The sequence below is a fragment of the Penicillium daleae genome (assembly GCF_028827525.1).
Source record: "Penicillium daleae strain IBT 16125 chromosome Unknown utg000002l_segment0_segment0, whole genome shotgun sequence".
Classification (NCBI taxonomy): Eukaryota; Fungi; Ascomycota; class Eurotiomycetes; order Eurotiales; family Aspergillaceae; genus Penicillium; species Penicillium daleae.
The window spans coordinates 4,357,685-4,374,201 of NW_026623150.1; the positions used below are offsets into that span (position 1 = coordinate 4,357,685).

The following is a 16,517-nucleotide window of genomic DNA, read 5'->3' on the forward strand; positions in this document are numbered from 1 at the left end:
CGCTGCCGACACTATATCATTACTTGAGTCTGCCTCTGAGAAACCCCCCCTACGACGAAGAAACAAACATAAACCGGTGTCCGGAAAGGAGCCGAGTCGACTGCTTGGCGACCAGAAAAAAGCTCTTTTCCCACTGCGGCTGCAAGATTACGTTGGTTTAGAGGCATGGTGGGCGTCCTTCAAGACACCTGGTTCACAGGCAATGGGCTCGGAGTGCAACGAGGGCCGAGAGTCTTCTACGGGGATTAGCCGATTAGATTGGATGCGACGTCTACGCCCCAAGCCCCACCGGCAAAGTGCACTGGCAGGGTAGAGGATAGGAAGACGGCCCTCTGAAGGCACTTACTATAAACCAATTATTTCCAAGGCGAATAATTTCACCTCTTTTCCCCTCGAATGGTGCTCTTTCCCCCTTCGATAAGTCACCATTTGCCGGCTTCGTCTGCTGTTCAGACCAGTTTGTGGTTCGTCCGGACAGCGGAAATCCCGGTCCATTCTCTGAGCTTATTTAGCGCAGGACCTGCCCGTGCACAGGATTGGGGGCTAATAGCCAAGGTTTTCATTGGGTCCTTAGACGAGGGCCGCCCATTCGAGAAAGGGCCCCGCAACCCGAGTTCCCCGAAATTACGTGCATTTGCATAAGTAGCTTAGTGATTTATTTGACTTGTTTAAACCGTATCACATAGCTCCAGAATTTATATTACGTGATTTGCTAGATCAGGCAAGCGACAACTTTTAAGCTATTTCCAATTGATCCAATCTCTGTTTTGAATATGATCAAATCAAGAGCGCGGTTCTTATAAGTCATTTATATGTGCCCTGACTTGCCACTCCGTCTTTCTCGGAGCATTCCTTCATACAGACCTAGAAGATCTTCACCTATCACTGATATGCGCGCTTCTTCTGGCGGCCCTTTCCCAGGATGTTTCCACCAGGGGCCGCGTCCATCACAAGCGACTCCGCAGGCCAATCCTCCTGGTTCTCAGCCACGTGCCCGAGCAGTTCCGCTGCCCAATCCCGACTGCGTTGTTTGCTGTCGACCAATCGAACCGTCGAACCGTGAGAAAGAAACATGGAAGAGCTTCTATCAGCCGCTGGGTTTCGACACGAAAACTGGGGAGCTTCTAGCTGCTCAGCGGTACCAGCCAGGATGTAGCCAAGTACATATGCACTCCTGCTGTTGGGAGGTCGCGCAGAATGTTACGGACTTCATGCCCCTGAACCAGACTTCCCTGATGGACTTTGCTCGCCATCTTCTTAACCTCAAACCCTTTGCCACCCAAACCCCTTTCGATTGTGAGACGAATGACGTTGATCATGAGCTATGGGCAGAGACGCAGCACAACCCCGAGAGTGACACGAATGCTGATCACGAATGCCGGGGGATCCTGTCTTCCGCGGCCTTCAAGAAGATTACCCGTTGGCTGAAGCAGAACCCACTGACTGCCAATGTTGACGACGTTCAAAAGATTGACAAGTGTCTGGCATATTGTATTTCGAGGGGAATGCCGTATGCCCTGGCTTCCGACAAAGACATGAATATCAGGCCCAACCTCATGAGAGCGTTGCAGAATCTGCAGACAAGCGACGCATCTCGTTTTTCAAAAACTTACAACCTAAGAGTGGCATGGGACAATATTCAGAGCGCGCTTGATGCTATGAAGAGCTCACCGTTGCCACGAGTCTTGAGGCCTATCCCTGAATTGAATGCGTCTCGAAGAATTATCAAGTTCTGCATCCCGACAGAGAAGTGTCACCGATTGACGTTTTCTTTCATCAGAATGCAGATCAAACCATCCGGCCTGCAACCTTCCATGATTCTTTCGGGATTCGGTTATGACGGGAAGGGCCTGGGATGCTGGGGAGAGAACCATATCCTTAGAGTTCAAGCCCTGAAGGGGCTGCATCTGGCTCGAGACAGTTACGCTGGCTTTACGGCAATTCGCGTCAAGAACAATGAGAAATGGAGTGAATGGTTTGGCACACCTAGAGATGGTGTTGACGACCTTGAGCTTGAGTGGGAAACCAAGAAAAACTTGATCCTTCATTTCGATGTAGGTTGGCTTTGAAGCCCTCCGTACATTATATTCCTAGTTCTGCGGCTGACCAAAATAGAAAACGCTCAATCGAATTACGGGTGCTGGTATCAAGTCTCGGGTGTCCGACCTGCCTCTTTAGCGCAAAGCAGTCAGCCGGGCGAAAAACCGGCCATCGATCAATTGAATATTTGCCTGGCAAGGGCCAGCCGCCGATATAGCAAGGTCATTTGGAAGAAAGTAGCTTAGACAGACCAGTTCCTGTTTGTAAAGATCCCACCAACAGCCACAGAATGGCTGTTTCTCAGGACGTAATGCCCCTTAACGACGTCACTTGTTTAACTTTGGTAGAAACCACCACATAGCATTGGAACAAAAACCACTTCATTCAAGTATACATTTTAAGCAACTCTTATTCTATAAAGGCACGACCGAGGCACGCTTTGACGTGCGGTTGTTGCCAAGATAAAAACTTTCATTCATTCACAGCCTTTCTTCTGTCGCTTACTATGCCGAATGAAGAGATCCTGTTGTGTTTGCTGCATATGGGAAAGCTGAGGCTGTGGCTGGACTGCCGATGCCCCGGGGCTTTGCGGGCAGGGCTGTGCCCAAACCGGCAAAGTCTGTACATACCCTGCCTGCGATATGCGATCCAGGAGGTCTCCGACTTCAACCCATCCACCGAAGACTGTTGGCTCTGGCGGGGCCCCGAAGAATGCTGATCGCTGGTTCAAGGCAATCATTGGAAAGTAGTTTTTCGAGCAGTCCAAGTCGGTAAATACCACCCCTTTATTGCACTGCGAAGTTGTCAACTGCTCTGGACAGCCGCAGGGAGCGTACCCTTCCGTATACGTGACTAGTGCAGAAGTATTAAGTTGTTGACCATTTGGCAGTGTCCCAATGCTAGTGTTTTGGTCGGATGGAGACTTACGTGCATCCCCGTGTAATAGTTCCAATCGTGTACTGGCGCACCTCTCCTCGTGCAACACAACATGGTATCCGACTCGGGACCGATACGCTTTCCGAAATGACTCCATCTCATTATCCTCCCACGTAATGGTGAGACCATTGATCTGAGCTTTTCGCCCCAACGTGATACTATGCGGCATATGCCGCAGACGTTGTCTGATTTGTCGTATGACTCCATTCTCAGCTGCCCTCGTCATGGGTGCAAGCCGGAAAATCGTTGGTAGCACCTTGCGCAGGAGCTCTTCGATGATATGATCGCAGTAGAATGGTGCGTTGGGCCCAGCCATGTTATCAGGAAAATGATCCCGGCAGGGATACTTGTGATGCATGACATCAAAGTCCAACCACCTGTGGTGAACCTTGAGCACTTGATGCTCGAGATCAAAGAAGGTATCAATCGAAGTATCAGGAGCATCGACAAACGAAACTTCAATATGCTTTGTGCTGTCATAGAGAGCCATACATGATTTCAAAATTCTCTGAACCGCTATGGCGAAAGATGAGTTGGGAGCTGAACATGCCGGGGCGCTGTTGAATATTGCAATCAGCTCTTCCTCCGCTGTTCTGATCGGAGAACTTGACCGGAGCAAGTTCCACAGCGATTCTGGAATTCTGGCCGGCTTTTTCTTTAGGTCATCGCGGATCACATCCGCATTCTGGAAGTAGTCAATCTGTGTTCTTACAACCGCCGAATGGGCGTACTGACCTTGGCGTGGCAGGTTGCACTATAATAAAACTGCTCTTCATTTGCCTCCCCTAGGAGGTATTTCCAAACCAAAGATCTTGTGCTTGGCTCCAGGAGACGGTCTGCCAGTTCCACATCTGGAGCCCCTGGAGAGTTCCACAAAAGGTCCACGTAGAGGGGAAGTGCCGATGCTTCGTCCTGACGGATGGCGGCCTCCCACATTCTCCGCACGAGGTTGGCTTGCTCCTCTTTGTCAATCATCTCTAATCGGTCACGATGAGCTGCCACTGTCAAAAAATTATACCCAAATTTGTAAGCAGCAGTCCCGAAGGCCGAGCCTATCAACAGAATCCCCTTGCAATAAACTTTGCCACTATACCTTTTGTCGAGGATGATGTCTCCTACGTCAGTTTCAATGATCTGTGCCGGGTAAGAAAGACCGCGGATATCGAGAGAGATCTCCAACCACCTTTTAAAAACGTCCAACGCGACCTTCTCACGCCTCCGGTTGCGCTCTGGACCAATCGTGATTGCAACATCCCTCTCGATACGCGAGCGCAATTGGGTCATGTCCGCAGTGGGGTCGGTATAGTGGTTGGAATTGACATGCTTGGATGGGCGAATGAGACAGCAAAACTGGAAGTTAGGTGGCCCGCGGCTTCGGAAGCTCCAGTCACAGCCATCGGCAGCCATGTGCACTTTATAACCCTCTCCTGGCCATCACCATAGCGGCCAACTTCAAGCCTTCTCCGTAGCACCCAGAGAGACGGTCATTCCCTTTCTTGGAGGTTTGCCCGAGCTGAAGATCGTCAGGTCGAAGTGAAGCACAGCAATTGGCCAGAATCACGCGCAAATCCTAAAGCGCGGCCGCGCCGATCCGGACGAGAGAGGTCTGGTACGACGACCGTGATGGATATGCAGTCACGCTTGTTCTCGTACCGGGGCTGAAAATCTCGAATCTCGAGCTGAAATCTTTCAACAATCGCATCTTTCCTATTTCCAATTAGATGTTTGTCAGCCTTGAGGGAGGCAGCCTACCAGTTCTGGTACAGTTCCCGAAAAGCAGCGGTGGTATCCCATTGTTCCACGTAATTCGGGGAAATGCTCAAGGAGACAGTCTGCTGACGGCACAAGCTCTGGCTTGACTCGCTGCTGTTGCCCAAATCACGATCGCGCTGGTCATTGGCAAGTCTGTGCACCTCCTCGGCGCATTCGAATCCGGCAGACAAGGGCAGATTGGCTGGATGGTCCATTGACACTGGTCTCTGATTTTGACTGGCGTGAGGAACGGCGTATTATATTCTTCACTGCCGGCTGCGATCAAATATTTATAGATGCTTAGCCGCCAGAAATCTTTGCCGTGGAAAAAGTTGGGAAAATTTTGGCCTTGAGCAAACGTTGAATTTGTTCCACCTGAAGATGTGATATTGGAAAAATCGCAGATGTGAGGCAGCCCAAGAATGATGGGTGTCCATCTAGTCGACATGCAAGACTGCAATAACGGTGAAGCCACAGCCTGGTTGGGACCCGCCTCCCTCAAAATTTCCACGGTGTTGGCCGGAAGGCGGTGTCTGAAAGCGTCCTCCAGCCGGGTCTTCTGTAGATGGCTCTTATAAGGGCCTTGAATAATTTGTTGATAGAAAGGGAACACATCCTATACTGATTAGAGAGCCATCTCTAACAGCTTCGTCCCAAGTCTTGCACCCCTTCCGAGATTCTACGGTAAGCATACGGCGATCATGACTCGCGTTACTCGTTTAGCTCAACATAAGGGTGCAAGTACAGCGGATGTTGGACCTCATACTCGACTGCAGCAGAACCAAGAGGCAGTATATCCAACAAAAATCCCACGAGGCTTAGTTGAGAACCAGCCTTTTCGAAGGAAGTATCCTTGTAGACAACGGCGGGCCGCTCCTCAAGGCCAGCGCGTGCCTGTCAGCAGAAAAGCTCGCGATTCATCTACCAAAGCCCTCAAACAGAGACGCCACATCTCCTTAAATTGCGTTCGGAGGGTTCAACCCGTCGACAGGTGGTCTGCTCGGCAGATATGGATGCATCGACTACGACCCAAACCTCACCGTCGATGTGTCTCTTGCCACGGACGGTCTCCGAGAGCCAGGTGCAGTCATTCATGAAATCGGTTTGACCAGTACACTCTTCGACTCTTTCTCGAAAGGTCCTCGAAACTCCATATACCTATTAACTTATTCTACTCTGTCGCGTTTTCTTGGAGTATTCAGCACACTCGTAAACGAGAGCTTAAAGATAGCTTCACCAGTAAAGAACAACAACTTCAGCGCCGAATTGAATTTTTAAAATATCTCAGGAACCACGCCAGTTGGCAACTTCTAGTCAACGACAGTTTCAATTTAACTCCCTGCGCTATCATTTGATACCGGTCTCGTAGCTGTACGACCGATATTGCGATGCTGCGCGCGTCGAAGGGCGTTGGGCCGGTCCCGCCAGGGGCTTCCGGAGGCCCATTGAAAAATCTGTCATCGAACAGAGAGCGCGTACTGAACGCCAACCACACTGCGCACGACCTTCTCAAAGAGCTGGGAAGGAGTCAGAATGCTGCACGACCAGCCCCTAAGGTCGTCAACTTCCTCCGGCAGGTGGAAGACCTGACGAAGGACCTCCTGTCGACGCCATTGACGGATTGGCAGCAGGAGCTTGAGGCCCTGCGTAGAGACCTTAAGCAGGAGATCACTACTGCTATTAAGGCCGCTGCAGAACCTCCAGCCAGACAGACGGTTCGCTCGTTCGCCGAAATGGTCCGCACAGCGCCTGCTCCCGCGCACTATCTCTCCTCGAGCAGCTCATCGAGCTCACCAACGCGCCCGGCGGAGGTGGCACGTGACCGTGAAGTGGTGGTCTGTCTCGGCGACCGCTCACAGATCGGTGCGTTCCGCCGCCTGACGAGTGCAGAGCTCACGAAGCGGGCTAATCAGGCCCGGGCGAAAGCGGCCAGAACAACAGATACGCCGCCCCTAGCCTCGGTGATGGTTCTCGCGTCACGCCAGCTGAAGTCAGGCGATCTCCGCTTCACGATGCGCGATGCAAAGGAGGCCGAGATTATGAGGATCCATCGAGAGAAGTGGGCAAAGGGCCTTTGCAAAACGGCGTTCGTGCACATGCCCACGTGGGGGGTCATCGTCCACGACGTCAACGTGCGCTCGCTAGGAATCAACAAGGCCTCAGACGATCTTCAAGTCGTCCAAGCTAAGGTGATCAAGGACCTGTTAGCGAGCAACGTGCATAACTGGGGCGAGAGGGCGGAGATTACCAAGATCAGTTGGCTGCGTATCCCGTCAGGAAAGAGTGGCTCACTGATCATTGAGTTCACTTCTCCAGTGCCGGCCAACGTGGCGATCGATAAGGGGGTTCTTTGGGATAGTGACAATCTGACGGCCGTACTATACGATAGGGCGGCTCGTGTGCGGCAGTGCTTCAACTGTCAGCAATATGGACACATAGGGACCACCTGTGCCAACACCGTCAAATGTGTATACTGTGCGGAGGGTCATCAGTCTCGGGATTGCCCTTCGAAGGAAACGCAAGAGAACAAGTGCGCCAACTGCGAGGGTGCACACGCTGCGTGGAGTACGGAATGTGAGGCACGCCAGCGAGAGGTTAAGCGTGTGGCAGAAGCGGCGAGATATCGTGGAAGATACCACAGCGTGCCTGCACCATACAGCATCAACCAACCGCTAGCACCCTTGCATCCTTCCTCCGCCAGCTCGTGGGGATCGAAGGATTCATCGAGCGAGGAGCTCACCAGCGGCGTCGAGAGTAGCGGCTTGACGTCGGCCGCACGCCCTCACAACGGGGGGAACCGGGGCACCGGCCCTGTAGCAACAAGCCGCACGGCAACGAGCCTGCAGGCCAGTCAACACGCACCCAACAAGGAGAGAGCTAAATCGGTGACAACGGCGTCATCAGGCAGGAAGAGAGGAAGGCCACGGAAGGCGCAGAGAGCAGGGTCTCAGCAGATGGAGACTGGCGAGGAGGAAACTTCACCGATAGAGGGCCGCTCCCAGGACCAACCGATCGTCCTCGACCAACCGACAAGCGAAGATCAACCGACATTCCAATTCTCGAAGGATCAAGGCATATGTCGATTCTCCGCAGGGAGCAGCTTCGCCCCACAACCGCTCGACACGATCGACTTTCGACCAGAAGGACCCAGCTCGCGAGCTACCACTAGCAGCACCCAGTCGAAAGCCGAGAAGGCCAGGGCCCGCACCGCTAAGGCACGCGAGGCTAGAGCTAGAAGGATTGCCGAGAGACGGACCGGCAGCAACAATACCGACAACACCGACAACACCGGCAGCGCGAGGAAATCGACACGTATCACGGAGATCACCGAGGAGGCGAACCAGGAGCGGCTCGAATCAGAACTCAGCTCAGAGCTAGACGAGGTCAACATGAGAAATCTGGAACGCCAACTCGAAGCACACAGAAGCGATCAAGACTTCCAACCCTCGTCGCTAGCAGAGTCAACAGCGGAAGAACTGGAGGAGGGCAGGAAGCGGAAACAGCCCCACAGCGAGGATCTCTCTCTCAATATCCGATCGGCTGGAAGACGTAGAATGTACAGCAGGAAATCTTCTAGATCCAACCGCCAATGAATCAGCACACCTACCCACCAACATACCAAGGAAACGATACAGCAACAACGAGAAGGGATCTCAAGATATATCAATACAACGTGCACAGATCGAAGGATGTGGTGATGGCGCAGTTCCTACGCGAGCAGGAAGTCATCAACGCCGATATCATCGCTATCCAGGAGCCATGGGAAAATCCATTCCAGGACAACACTCACTACCCGCTAAAGCAGACGCATGAGCTGCTATTCCCACCGGCCAGTGAGACAGGCGGCAGGGCCAGAGTGTGCATTTTTATATCGAAGAAGCTTGGCGAATACACTCACCTGGCATACTCCCGCGACTGTCAGGAAGTTCGCATCAAGACCGAGTTATCCGGGGAGCTTCGAATCGTCAACGTGTACAATGATCAGCAGCAGGGAGCAGCCCTTAGCCTACTACAGGATGAGCTACCGCCTATCCGTGAGCAGAAAGGGGTCTCCTACCTAGTCCTCGGGGATTTTAACCTACACCACCCGGTCTGGGGCGGTGACGATGCCCCACGCGATGCGAGGGCAGAGGATCTCTTAGACCTGATGGAGACTGCAGGCCTAGACAACTGGTTAGCACCGGGCACCGTCACACGCGATCAGGCCGGCTCGCAGTCCACCATCGACCTTGTTCTCGCCTCATATTCCCTGCGCGAGCAGATGATAGCGTGCGAGGTCGATTATAACGTTCATGCGGACTCTGATCACCTGCCTTTACACACCATACTCGAAATCAATGTGCCAGAGGCCTCGGATCCCGTCAAACGGCGAAACTGGAAGGCTATGGACGTGGAGAAATTCCTCACCTTCGTCTCTTCCAACCTCATCGGGAAACACTGGATGCGACTGCCAGGCGAACCCACACCGTACGAGATCGACCACGCCGTCAACCACCTCCTTGATATTATCCAACAGGCAGCTCAGGAGTCAACACCCTGGGCAAGGCCATCGTCGTGGGCCCGTCAGGGCTGGACCGCCGAGTGCACGGAAGCGATCAAAACCACTCGACGACTCTATCGGAGATACGTTAACACTCACGACGGCGAAGACTGGAAGGAATACACCTTAGCGAGGAACGCGAAGGGAAAGGTGATCAAGAAAGCGATGAAACAGGGCTTCCGACAGTGGGTACGAGGCACGATCGATCGAGGCCCCCGCGGTCTATGGAAAGTGTCGAAATGGGCCAGAACGAGAGATCAGTCAACCAGCAGCAACATCCCTACCTTGCACTCGCAGGAGGGCCTAGCGGAAACCAACCAGCAGAAGGTTGATCTGCTTCGTCAGATGTTCTTCCCACAGCCCCCGCAGGCTGACCTCTCCGACATCGAGGGTCCCAGCACGTTAAACCAGATCTCATTTCCACCGATCAGTCAGCAGGAAGTACGCGATGCCATCAAGCGAGCCCCGCCTGATAAGGCGCCAGGCGAGGATGGTATCCCCAACCGGGTGTGGAAGATACTAGTGGCCAATGACGACTTCGTCAGCATAGTCACTGGAATCTTCGACGCCTGTATGCGAACGGGATACAATCCACGCCATTTCCAGGCGTCTATCACGGTGGCACTCCGCAAGGGAGGCCCACGCGACTTCCGCCAGCCGAAATCATACCGACCAGTCGCTCTGTTAAATACCCTCGGCAAGATCCTCGAATCTATCGTGGCCACGCGCATTGCATGGGCTGTCGAAGAGAACGGGCTCTTGCCGAAGACCCACCTCGGTGGTAGAAAGGGGATCTCCGTGGATCATGTCATTCAGCTTATCCTCGACAAGGTGCACCGCGCGTGGGGGAGCGGCAGGAAGGTGTCGATGCTCCTACTCGACCAGGCAGGGGCGTACGATAACGTCTCACACCAACGGTTACTATCTAATATCAAGAAGCTGAAGCTCGGGTGGTTTGTGCCGTGGATCCAATCGTTCCTCACAGGGCGAACCACGCGAATCAAGCTACCAGGTTTCCTCTCCGACGAATTTCCAACACCCACAGGGATCCCACAGGGCTCACCACTCTCTCCGATCATCTTTTTACTATTCAACGCCTCTCTTATCACCGCTTGCCGCACCCAAAGCGGCGCAGCAGAAACGCATGGTTTTGGATGGGTCGACGACGCAGCGATTATAGTCGTGTCTGAGTCCTACTATCAAAACGTGCAAGCGTTGGAAAAGGTGTTAAGAAAGGCTGATCTCTGGGCGAGACGCCATGCAGCAAAGTTCGCACCCGACAAATTCGAACTAATTCATTTCACCAACCCCAACACACACGACAGTCAAAACGACGCCCAGATCAACATCCAAACCGACATCCAAACCGACATCCAAACCGACATCTTCGACTACGCAGCACAACACCCCGAGGGCAACGACCAGATGCCCGTCCGATACAACGACATCACCACCATACAACCGTCAGGAACAGCAAAATACTTAGGCGTCTGGCTCGACAGACACCTCGATTTCAACACACACCGTCAGAAATTACTCGCCAAGGCCAACGGCAGCCTTGAAGCCCTCCGGGTGATGACGGGGTCAGTGTGGGGAGCCTCATTAACGGCGATGCGCAAGGTCTACCAAGCAGTGGTGATACCACAGATGCTCTACGGGGTGTCTGCATGGTACTGCCCCGCTGCGAGGGCTATGCCAGCCGGGGAACTACGACGCACAGTCAACGAATTCACCAAGATCCAACGGCGTGCTGCGATCCTAATTAGTGGGGCATTCAAATCCACTAGTGCGGCAGCTCTCAACATCGAGCTATTTCTCACGCCGATACACCTCCTTATGGACCAAATCATTCAGGAAACGGCAATACGAATCCAAACAGGTGCCGCATGGGCCCGACCAGACTGTCTGCGTCATCAACGATCACCAAAAGAGATTAGAAGAGGAGGATGGAGCCCTCTCGAAGCCCTCAGATGGAAGAAAAAGGGTATTCTTGACCCAAAAGAAAGCGTGTGGGAATCCCGCAAAGCGTTCGTTCTAGCGCCATGGGAGGCACGGATCCCATGCGTCATTGAAGATGCGGAGGTTGCGCGAGCCTCGCATGACAAGATTGAGACTCAGTCTCTGTCCCAACAGGCTCTCTCAGACTGCTCCCCGACAGCCATACAGGATCGCCCCCGAACGATTCTGTTCTTCACAGATGGTAGTGGATACGAGGGAATGGTGGGTGCCTCGGCCGTTGCCCCGCGCGAGGGTGTCTTCGAACGGCGCCACCTTGGAACCACCGACGAATCGACAGTATACGTTGCCGAGCTCAATGGTATTGAGATGGCGATTGCCAGATTCGTCAAGCAACAACAAAACAATAACAGCAGGCCCACAAAGCTTGTCATTTTCTCCGACTGCCAGGCCGCCATCCAGGCGGTGCAAAATCCCAAGCGATCGTCGGGCCAGCACGTGCTCCTTACCATATACGACCACGTACGAACCCTTCGATCGCGAACGCCCACGTTCGACCAGATTCCCGTCGAGATCCGTTGGATCCCCGCACACGTGGGTGTTCCTGGCAACGAGACTGCCGACGTTGAAGCAAAGTTGGCGGCAACCGGAGGTGTGGGGAACGGAGCGGATCAACTGACCGCCGGTGATTCGGCGTGTAGTGGATCCCCCAGCGATCGTGTCCTTCTAGCATCGACCGCGAAGCGCCGTGTGCGGCGGCGCATTAAAGAGAGATGGGCACAAGAGTGGGCGAAGGAGACAACTGGCAAGCCGAACCAACGATTGGTGAAGGCCCCAGACAAGAAGGTGCTTCGGCTGTTCGAGTCTCTCTCGAAGCCATACACCTCGATTCTGATCCAGATGCGATCAATGCGCATTGCACTGAACCACTTCTTATTCAAGATCAAGGCGGTCGAATCAGATCAGTGTTACTGTGGAGAAGGGTCTCAAACACCGAGACACGTCTTAATGCAGTGCCCGTTGTACGCTGATCTGAGGAAGACCTTCCTTGACAAGGTCAGGGCGACTGATCTTGGGGATTCGACGGATTACGATGCAATTGTATCGCACTCGCAGGCTACCCGCTACGTGGCCGAATTCATGTTACAAACAGGCCTCCTGGGGCAATTCCGGCACGTCGAAATCGAGCCAGAACCACCAAAAGAAGGCGACGGAACAACGAGCCAGGATAGACTGGCAGGCGCAGGTGGTGAAGACGATGGGTAGGAGGAACGACAAGCCCAAGGCCGACCGAGAGGTCTTGGAAGAATACATCCAACATGTCAACACGCCAGTCGACGATGAACGCCACCAATTGAGAACGAAGCAGGAGGATGGGGATGCCAGAGAGGGAAAGCAGAGATGGAGATGCGGAGGAAGCAGCAGGCCGTTGTGAGGGCTGATTGAAAGATATATCGTGGGATTGAGGGCATTGCGGGCGTTTCGGTACTGTTTTGGGTGATTTTCGGGCTGATTTTATATGGCAATACGCCGATTTCCTATGTATCTACTGTTTCATGCGCGGGTCTGGCGTTCGGAATACTCTTGCTTCCGCCGGAGGAAGCGCCTGCATAGCCATTACGCCACTAGTTAGGCTGCATCAGGTTAATAGAGTGTTGATTGATTGATTGATTGATTAAAGATAGCTTCTGTAGTAGATTTCTAAGGCCTCGGGTGATTCTTGAAATAGAAATAATGAGAATATAAGGATATTGAGCATGAACTCGGGACATAAGATCCTCACCAAAGTCTTGGAGGGTACTGCAATTGGTAAGTCCACGTAAATCGGTTTGCTGACATTGTTCCTGGGACCTCCGTGGTCTCTCATAACGGGCTTCCAAAATTGCGCTTAAAGGTACCGGATGTCATGTTTTCGATCATAGCAATTACAACATCGAGTCTTGTGTTTCTCGTTACTTGCATCTGAAATCCTTGTGAGGCGGTGGTCCTTCAGGTTGCCTACTCAGAGCGTACCATATCCGTCTAGCTTTGAGATTTGCCTGGCTGTGGGAAGAGCGCTAGGTCTGACTGCTCTGATCGGTTGATCTGTTCCTGGGAACGTATGTTTGTTTTGACTCCATGCCATGCTCGATATGATCTCCCAATAGGGGTTTCAGGTCTATTGCTAGCTGGAGTGGATCCTGGGAGCATTCTAGGCGCGTGGAGCAGAAAATGTTCGGTCGTCTATAAGATGCATTGCCCTAGACGTATGCTTTCATCTCTGACAATTCTTCCTCAGCTCTTGCCAGAAGCTCTTCATGATGTTAGTAGGACTGCTGGGACTGCCGACGGAGCTCCTGTTTTGGATTTGTCAATATCTCGATTTGGATGACATACGAAGTCTATGTCTCGTGGGTCGCATACATTCTCCATTATTCCAGGAGGCGCTATTTCAATCGATGCAGACTGGCAAACAACCAGCCTTGTGGCGAGCCATAGCCCATGGAAATCTGAAAATGGCCGCCAAAGTTATAACTCGCAGCAAGCCAAACATCAACGCCGTATACCGCGGGCGGACCGCGCTATGTGTGGCGATTCAACGATACGACAGAACTGCCGTTGATTTCTTGCTGCAGCAGCCGACAATGAATCCTGGCACATCATGTTTATCTGATCCTGATATGCTGTCTTTCGCAGCGAGAAAAGGTGACCTTGGGTTGGTGGAACGATTACTTCGTTTTCCAGCGATAGACATCAACTGCCAGGACTATTGGGGAATGATACCGGCCATGCATGCACTTGCCTCTGGCGAATTTTACATTCTGCAGCTTTTCCTGTCAGATGATCGGATGGATGCAAACATCACCAATGACTGTGGCCATACTTTGCTGCATTTGGCAGTACAGAAAGCCGATACCGTATCGATCCAAATCTTGGTGCGCCATGCACGCGTCGACGTCAATGCCCGCGATTCGGAGGGCCAAACACCTCTTCACTTAGCAGCAAGCCAAGCCCGTCGCCATAAGCCCGACAGAATAGCTATTTCTTTATTGGATTCCGCCAGAGTTGACATCAATGCTCGGGATACTCAGGGTCGGACCCCTCTTTGGCGTGCGATTGAGAGCTCCGGCAATGATGTAGCACATATCATTCTGCAGAAGTCGAATGTAGACTTCTCCAGTGATCAGAACTCGATGATACCATTGGCCATTGCAATTAGAAGAGGGTGTGAAAGCATTGTGAAGCATATGCTACGTCATCCTAAATTCTCTATCCCGGACGTTCATAAAGCTTCAATTTCTCCAATGTGGGAAGCATGCCGTTCAGGGAACGCAAACATAGTCACTGAGCTCTTGCGCTGGAATGTGATTGATGTCAATCAAGTGGGCCCTACGGGAACCAGCCCGCTTCAGGTGGCTATCGTTGGGCAGCATGTGCCAATTGTTCGCCTTCTCTTAGGTGACGGCGACCGAGTTGCAGTCAACCACTTGGGGCCTCAGCAGTGGTCAGCACTTACCTTCGCTGCTGCCGCTGGGCATCGTGAGATTGTTAGTTTACTACTAAGCCATCCTCATATAGATCCCAACCACATCGACGACCTCGGAAGGCGCCCATTGTGGTGGGCCATCCACGGAAACCACTTGGAGGTGATGCAGTTGTTGTGCAGTGATCTTCGTGTCCAGAAGAGCCATAAGCTGAGAGAGCTTCGAAATCTTCAGCAGTAAAGATGACCAGCCAGCAGTGGCGGAGACATTAATATTTTCTACCATCAATCAATTCAGAATACAGTACACGAAAGCCAACATCTTCAAAACAGTCATGTTGGTGCGAAATTTAAATTGCTATTAGACCTCCACAGTAAATTCATTACTACAGTATCTAGTGTTTGGTTTATGAGAGAGTGGTGTATTGACGCTGAGTGACTTCCTTTAGGTGGCCGGAGTGATAGAACACCAGTAGGAGACGATGCAAGTATTAACCAATCCTCCCAGCGGGTGGTCGGCCGGATCAATAATACTATGTAGTAACTGCATGTTGATTCTCGTTCGGTGAACATGACCAAAATGTCTGTGACTTCCTCTTACTGTCGCTAGAGAAATCTGCGTTTCGCTGCAGTGATTTTGCAAGCTACCTCGAATATGACCAAAATCAGACATGCGTATCAGGAAATACAGTATGTATCAGCTTGCTCCATGCTACCGAGCGACTTAGATGCGCGGGCGAACATGTCGGAGCAAGTGGGAATAAGTCAAAAGCCAAACCCAAGCCCGCTTGATGCCCCTCATCGTATCTTCTCTGGCGCCCCTTTCTTTTAGGTGAGCTTCCGTAGCCGCCAAGTGCTTGCTTTCAGGATTGCCGGCGTGTATCAGCCATGTCAATGGTGTGCTGCCCTCATAGTCCATTGCATTGACATTTGCTCCTCGTTCCAGTAAAACCTTCGCAACGTGCATTGAGCCGTACTCAGCAGCCCAGGAGAGGGGAGTCCGCCCGTACATATCACGAGAATCAACATCTAGCTCGCTTTGTAGGAGGTAATGGAGGAGGTTGATACTATCCCCCATAGCAGCGTAATGAAGCAGAGACCTCTTAAAGGGATCTCGTCGTTTTAAGGCTCTCCGCGACTGAAGTGATGCATAGGACTGTTCGACAAACGAAACTAGATCTTTATTGAGAGATATTTCCCTGATTCCTTTCAGACAGTCAATTTCAGCGCCGATATTCGTACTGCTAGGGGTGTTTTTCATGGTCGTTGCAGGCAGTCAGGCTTGGAAGAATAGAACCCAAGGGGACGTAAGAAAGGTTCAAAGATCAATGAAAAGTCTGTAGAGATACTCAGAGTTTGAACAAAGAGAATCAAAAACCCAGGGAACCTCAAACCCAAGGCTACTGAGTAGTTCGAAAACTATAGTGTAAAGCACAAGCTTAGATGTTTGAGGTTTTATACCGTAGGTCTCGTTCGTTCTATCTGTCACAAGTTTCGGTCGGTAGCAGAAGATGAAAACAATGGGTTGCATATCCTAATCAAGGCTATATGGAGTTAATAGACGTCGCCACTGTAACGTTGAGCTGTAAACACCTGCACTAAGAGGTGGTTTGTTGACCTTGCGCAGTCATCCTCACTATCTCCGATGAATAATTGAATAATTACCCTGCGCTCCATCTCTTTTCAGCTGGGTATGTTGATAAAAGATCCTGCTAGCTAAGATGAATCATACTGTGTTCAACGTTGGCCCGGCAAAGTGGTCTTCATTCTCCGAAACGTACTGTGCTTTTTTAAATAGGCTGCTGTGCAATTTTCAGATATAAAATCAAG

The 16,517-nt window shown here is 52.0% G+C and overlaps 4 protein-coding genes across 4 annotated transcripts; 2 read left to right on the top strand and 2 right to left on the bottom strand.

Moving 5' to 3' along the window:
- Positions 1-890: 890 nt before the first annotated feature.
- On the top strand, positions 891-2,069 carry N7458_002520 (uncharacterized protein; the record flags this gene model as incomplete). The annotated part of the gene is made up of 1 exon (XM_056905903.1): positions 891-2,069. The coding sequence occupies one exon, from the start codon at positions 891-893 to the stop codon at positions 2,067-2,069; it is 1,179 nt and encodes a 392-aa protein (XP_056770010.1).
- Positions 2,070-2,515: 446 nt separating this feature from the next.
- N7458_002521 (uncharacterized protein) lies at positions 2,516-4,943 on the bottom strand (the record flags this gene model as incomplete). Its single annotated transcript, XM_056905904.1, has 5 exons — positions 2,516-2,892; positions 2,968-3,661; positions 3,712-4,403; positions 4,538-4,683; positions 4,729-4,943. The coding sequence occupies 5 exons, from the start codon at positions 4,941-4,943 to the stop codon at positions 2,516-2,518; spliced, it is 2,124 nt and encodes a 707-aa protein (XP_056770011.1).
- An 8,719-nt stretch (positions 4,944-13,662) lies between these two features.
- Positions 13,663-14,928, top strand: N7458_002522 (ankyrin repeat domain-containing protein; the record flags this gene model as incomplete). The annotated part of the gene is made up of 1 exon (XM_056905905.1): positions 13,663-14,928. The coding sequence occupies one exon, from the start codon at positions 13,663-13,665 to the stop codon at positions 14,926-14,928; it is 1,266 nt and encodes a 421-aa protein (XP_056770012.1).
- A 483-nt stretch (positions 14,929-15,411) lies between these two features.
- N7458_002523 (ankyrin repeat domain-containing protein) lies at positions 15,412-15,948 on the bottom strand (the record flags this gene model as incomplete). Its single annotated transcript, XM_056905906.1, has 1 exon — positions 15,412-15,948. The coding sequence occupies one exon, from the start codon at positions 15,946-15,948 to the stop codon at positions 15,412-15,414; it is 537 nt and encodes a 178-aa protein (XP_056770013.1).
- Between the last annotated feature and the right edge of the window lie 569 nt (positions 15,949-16,517).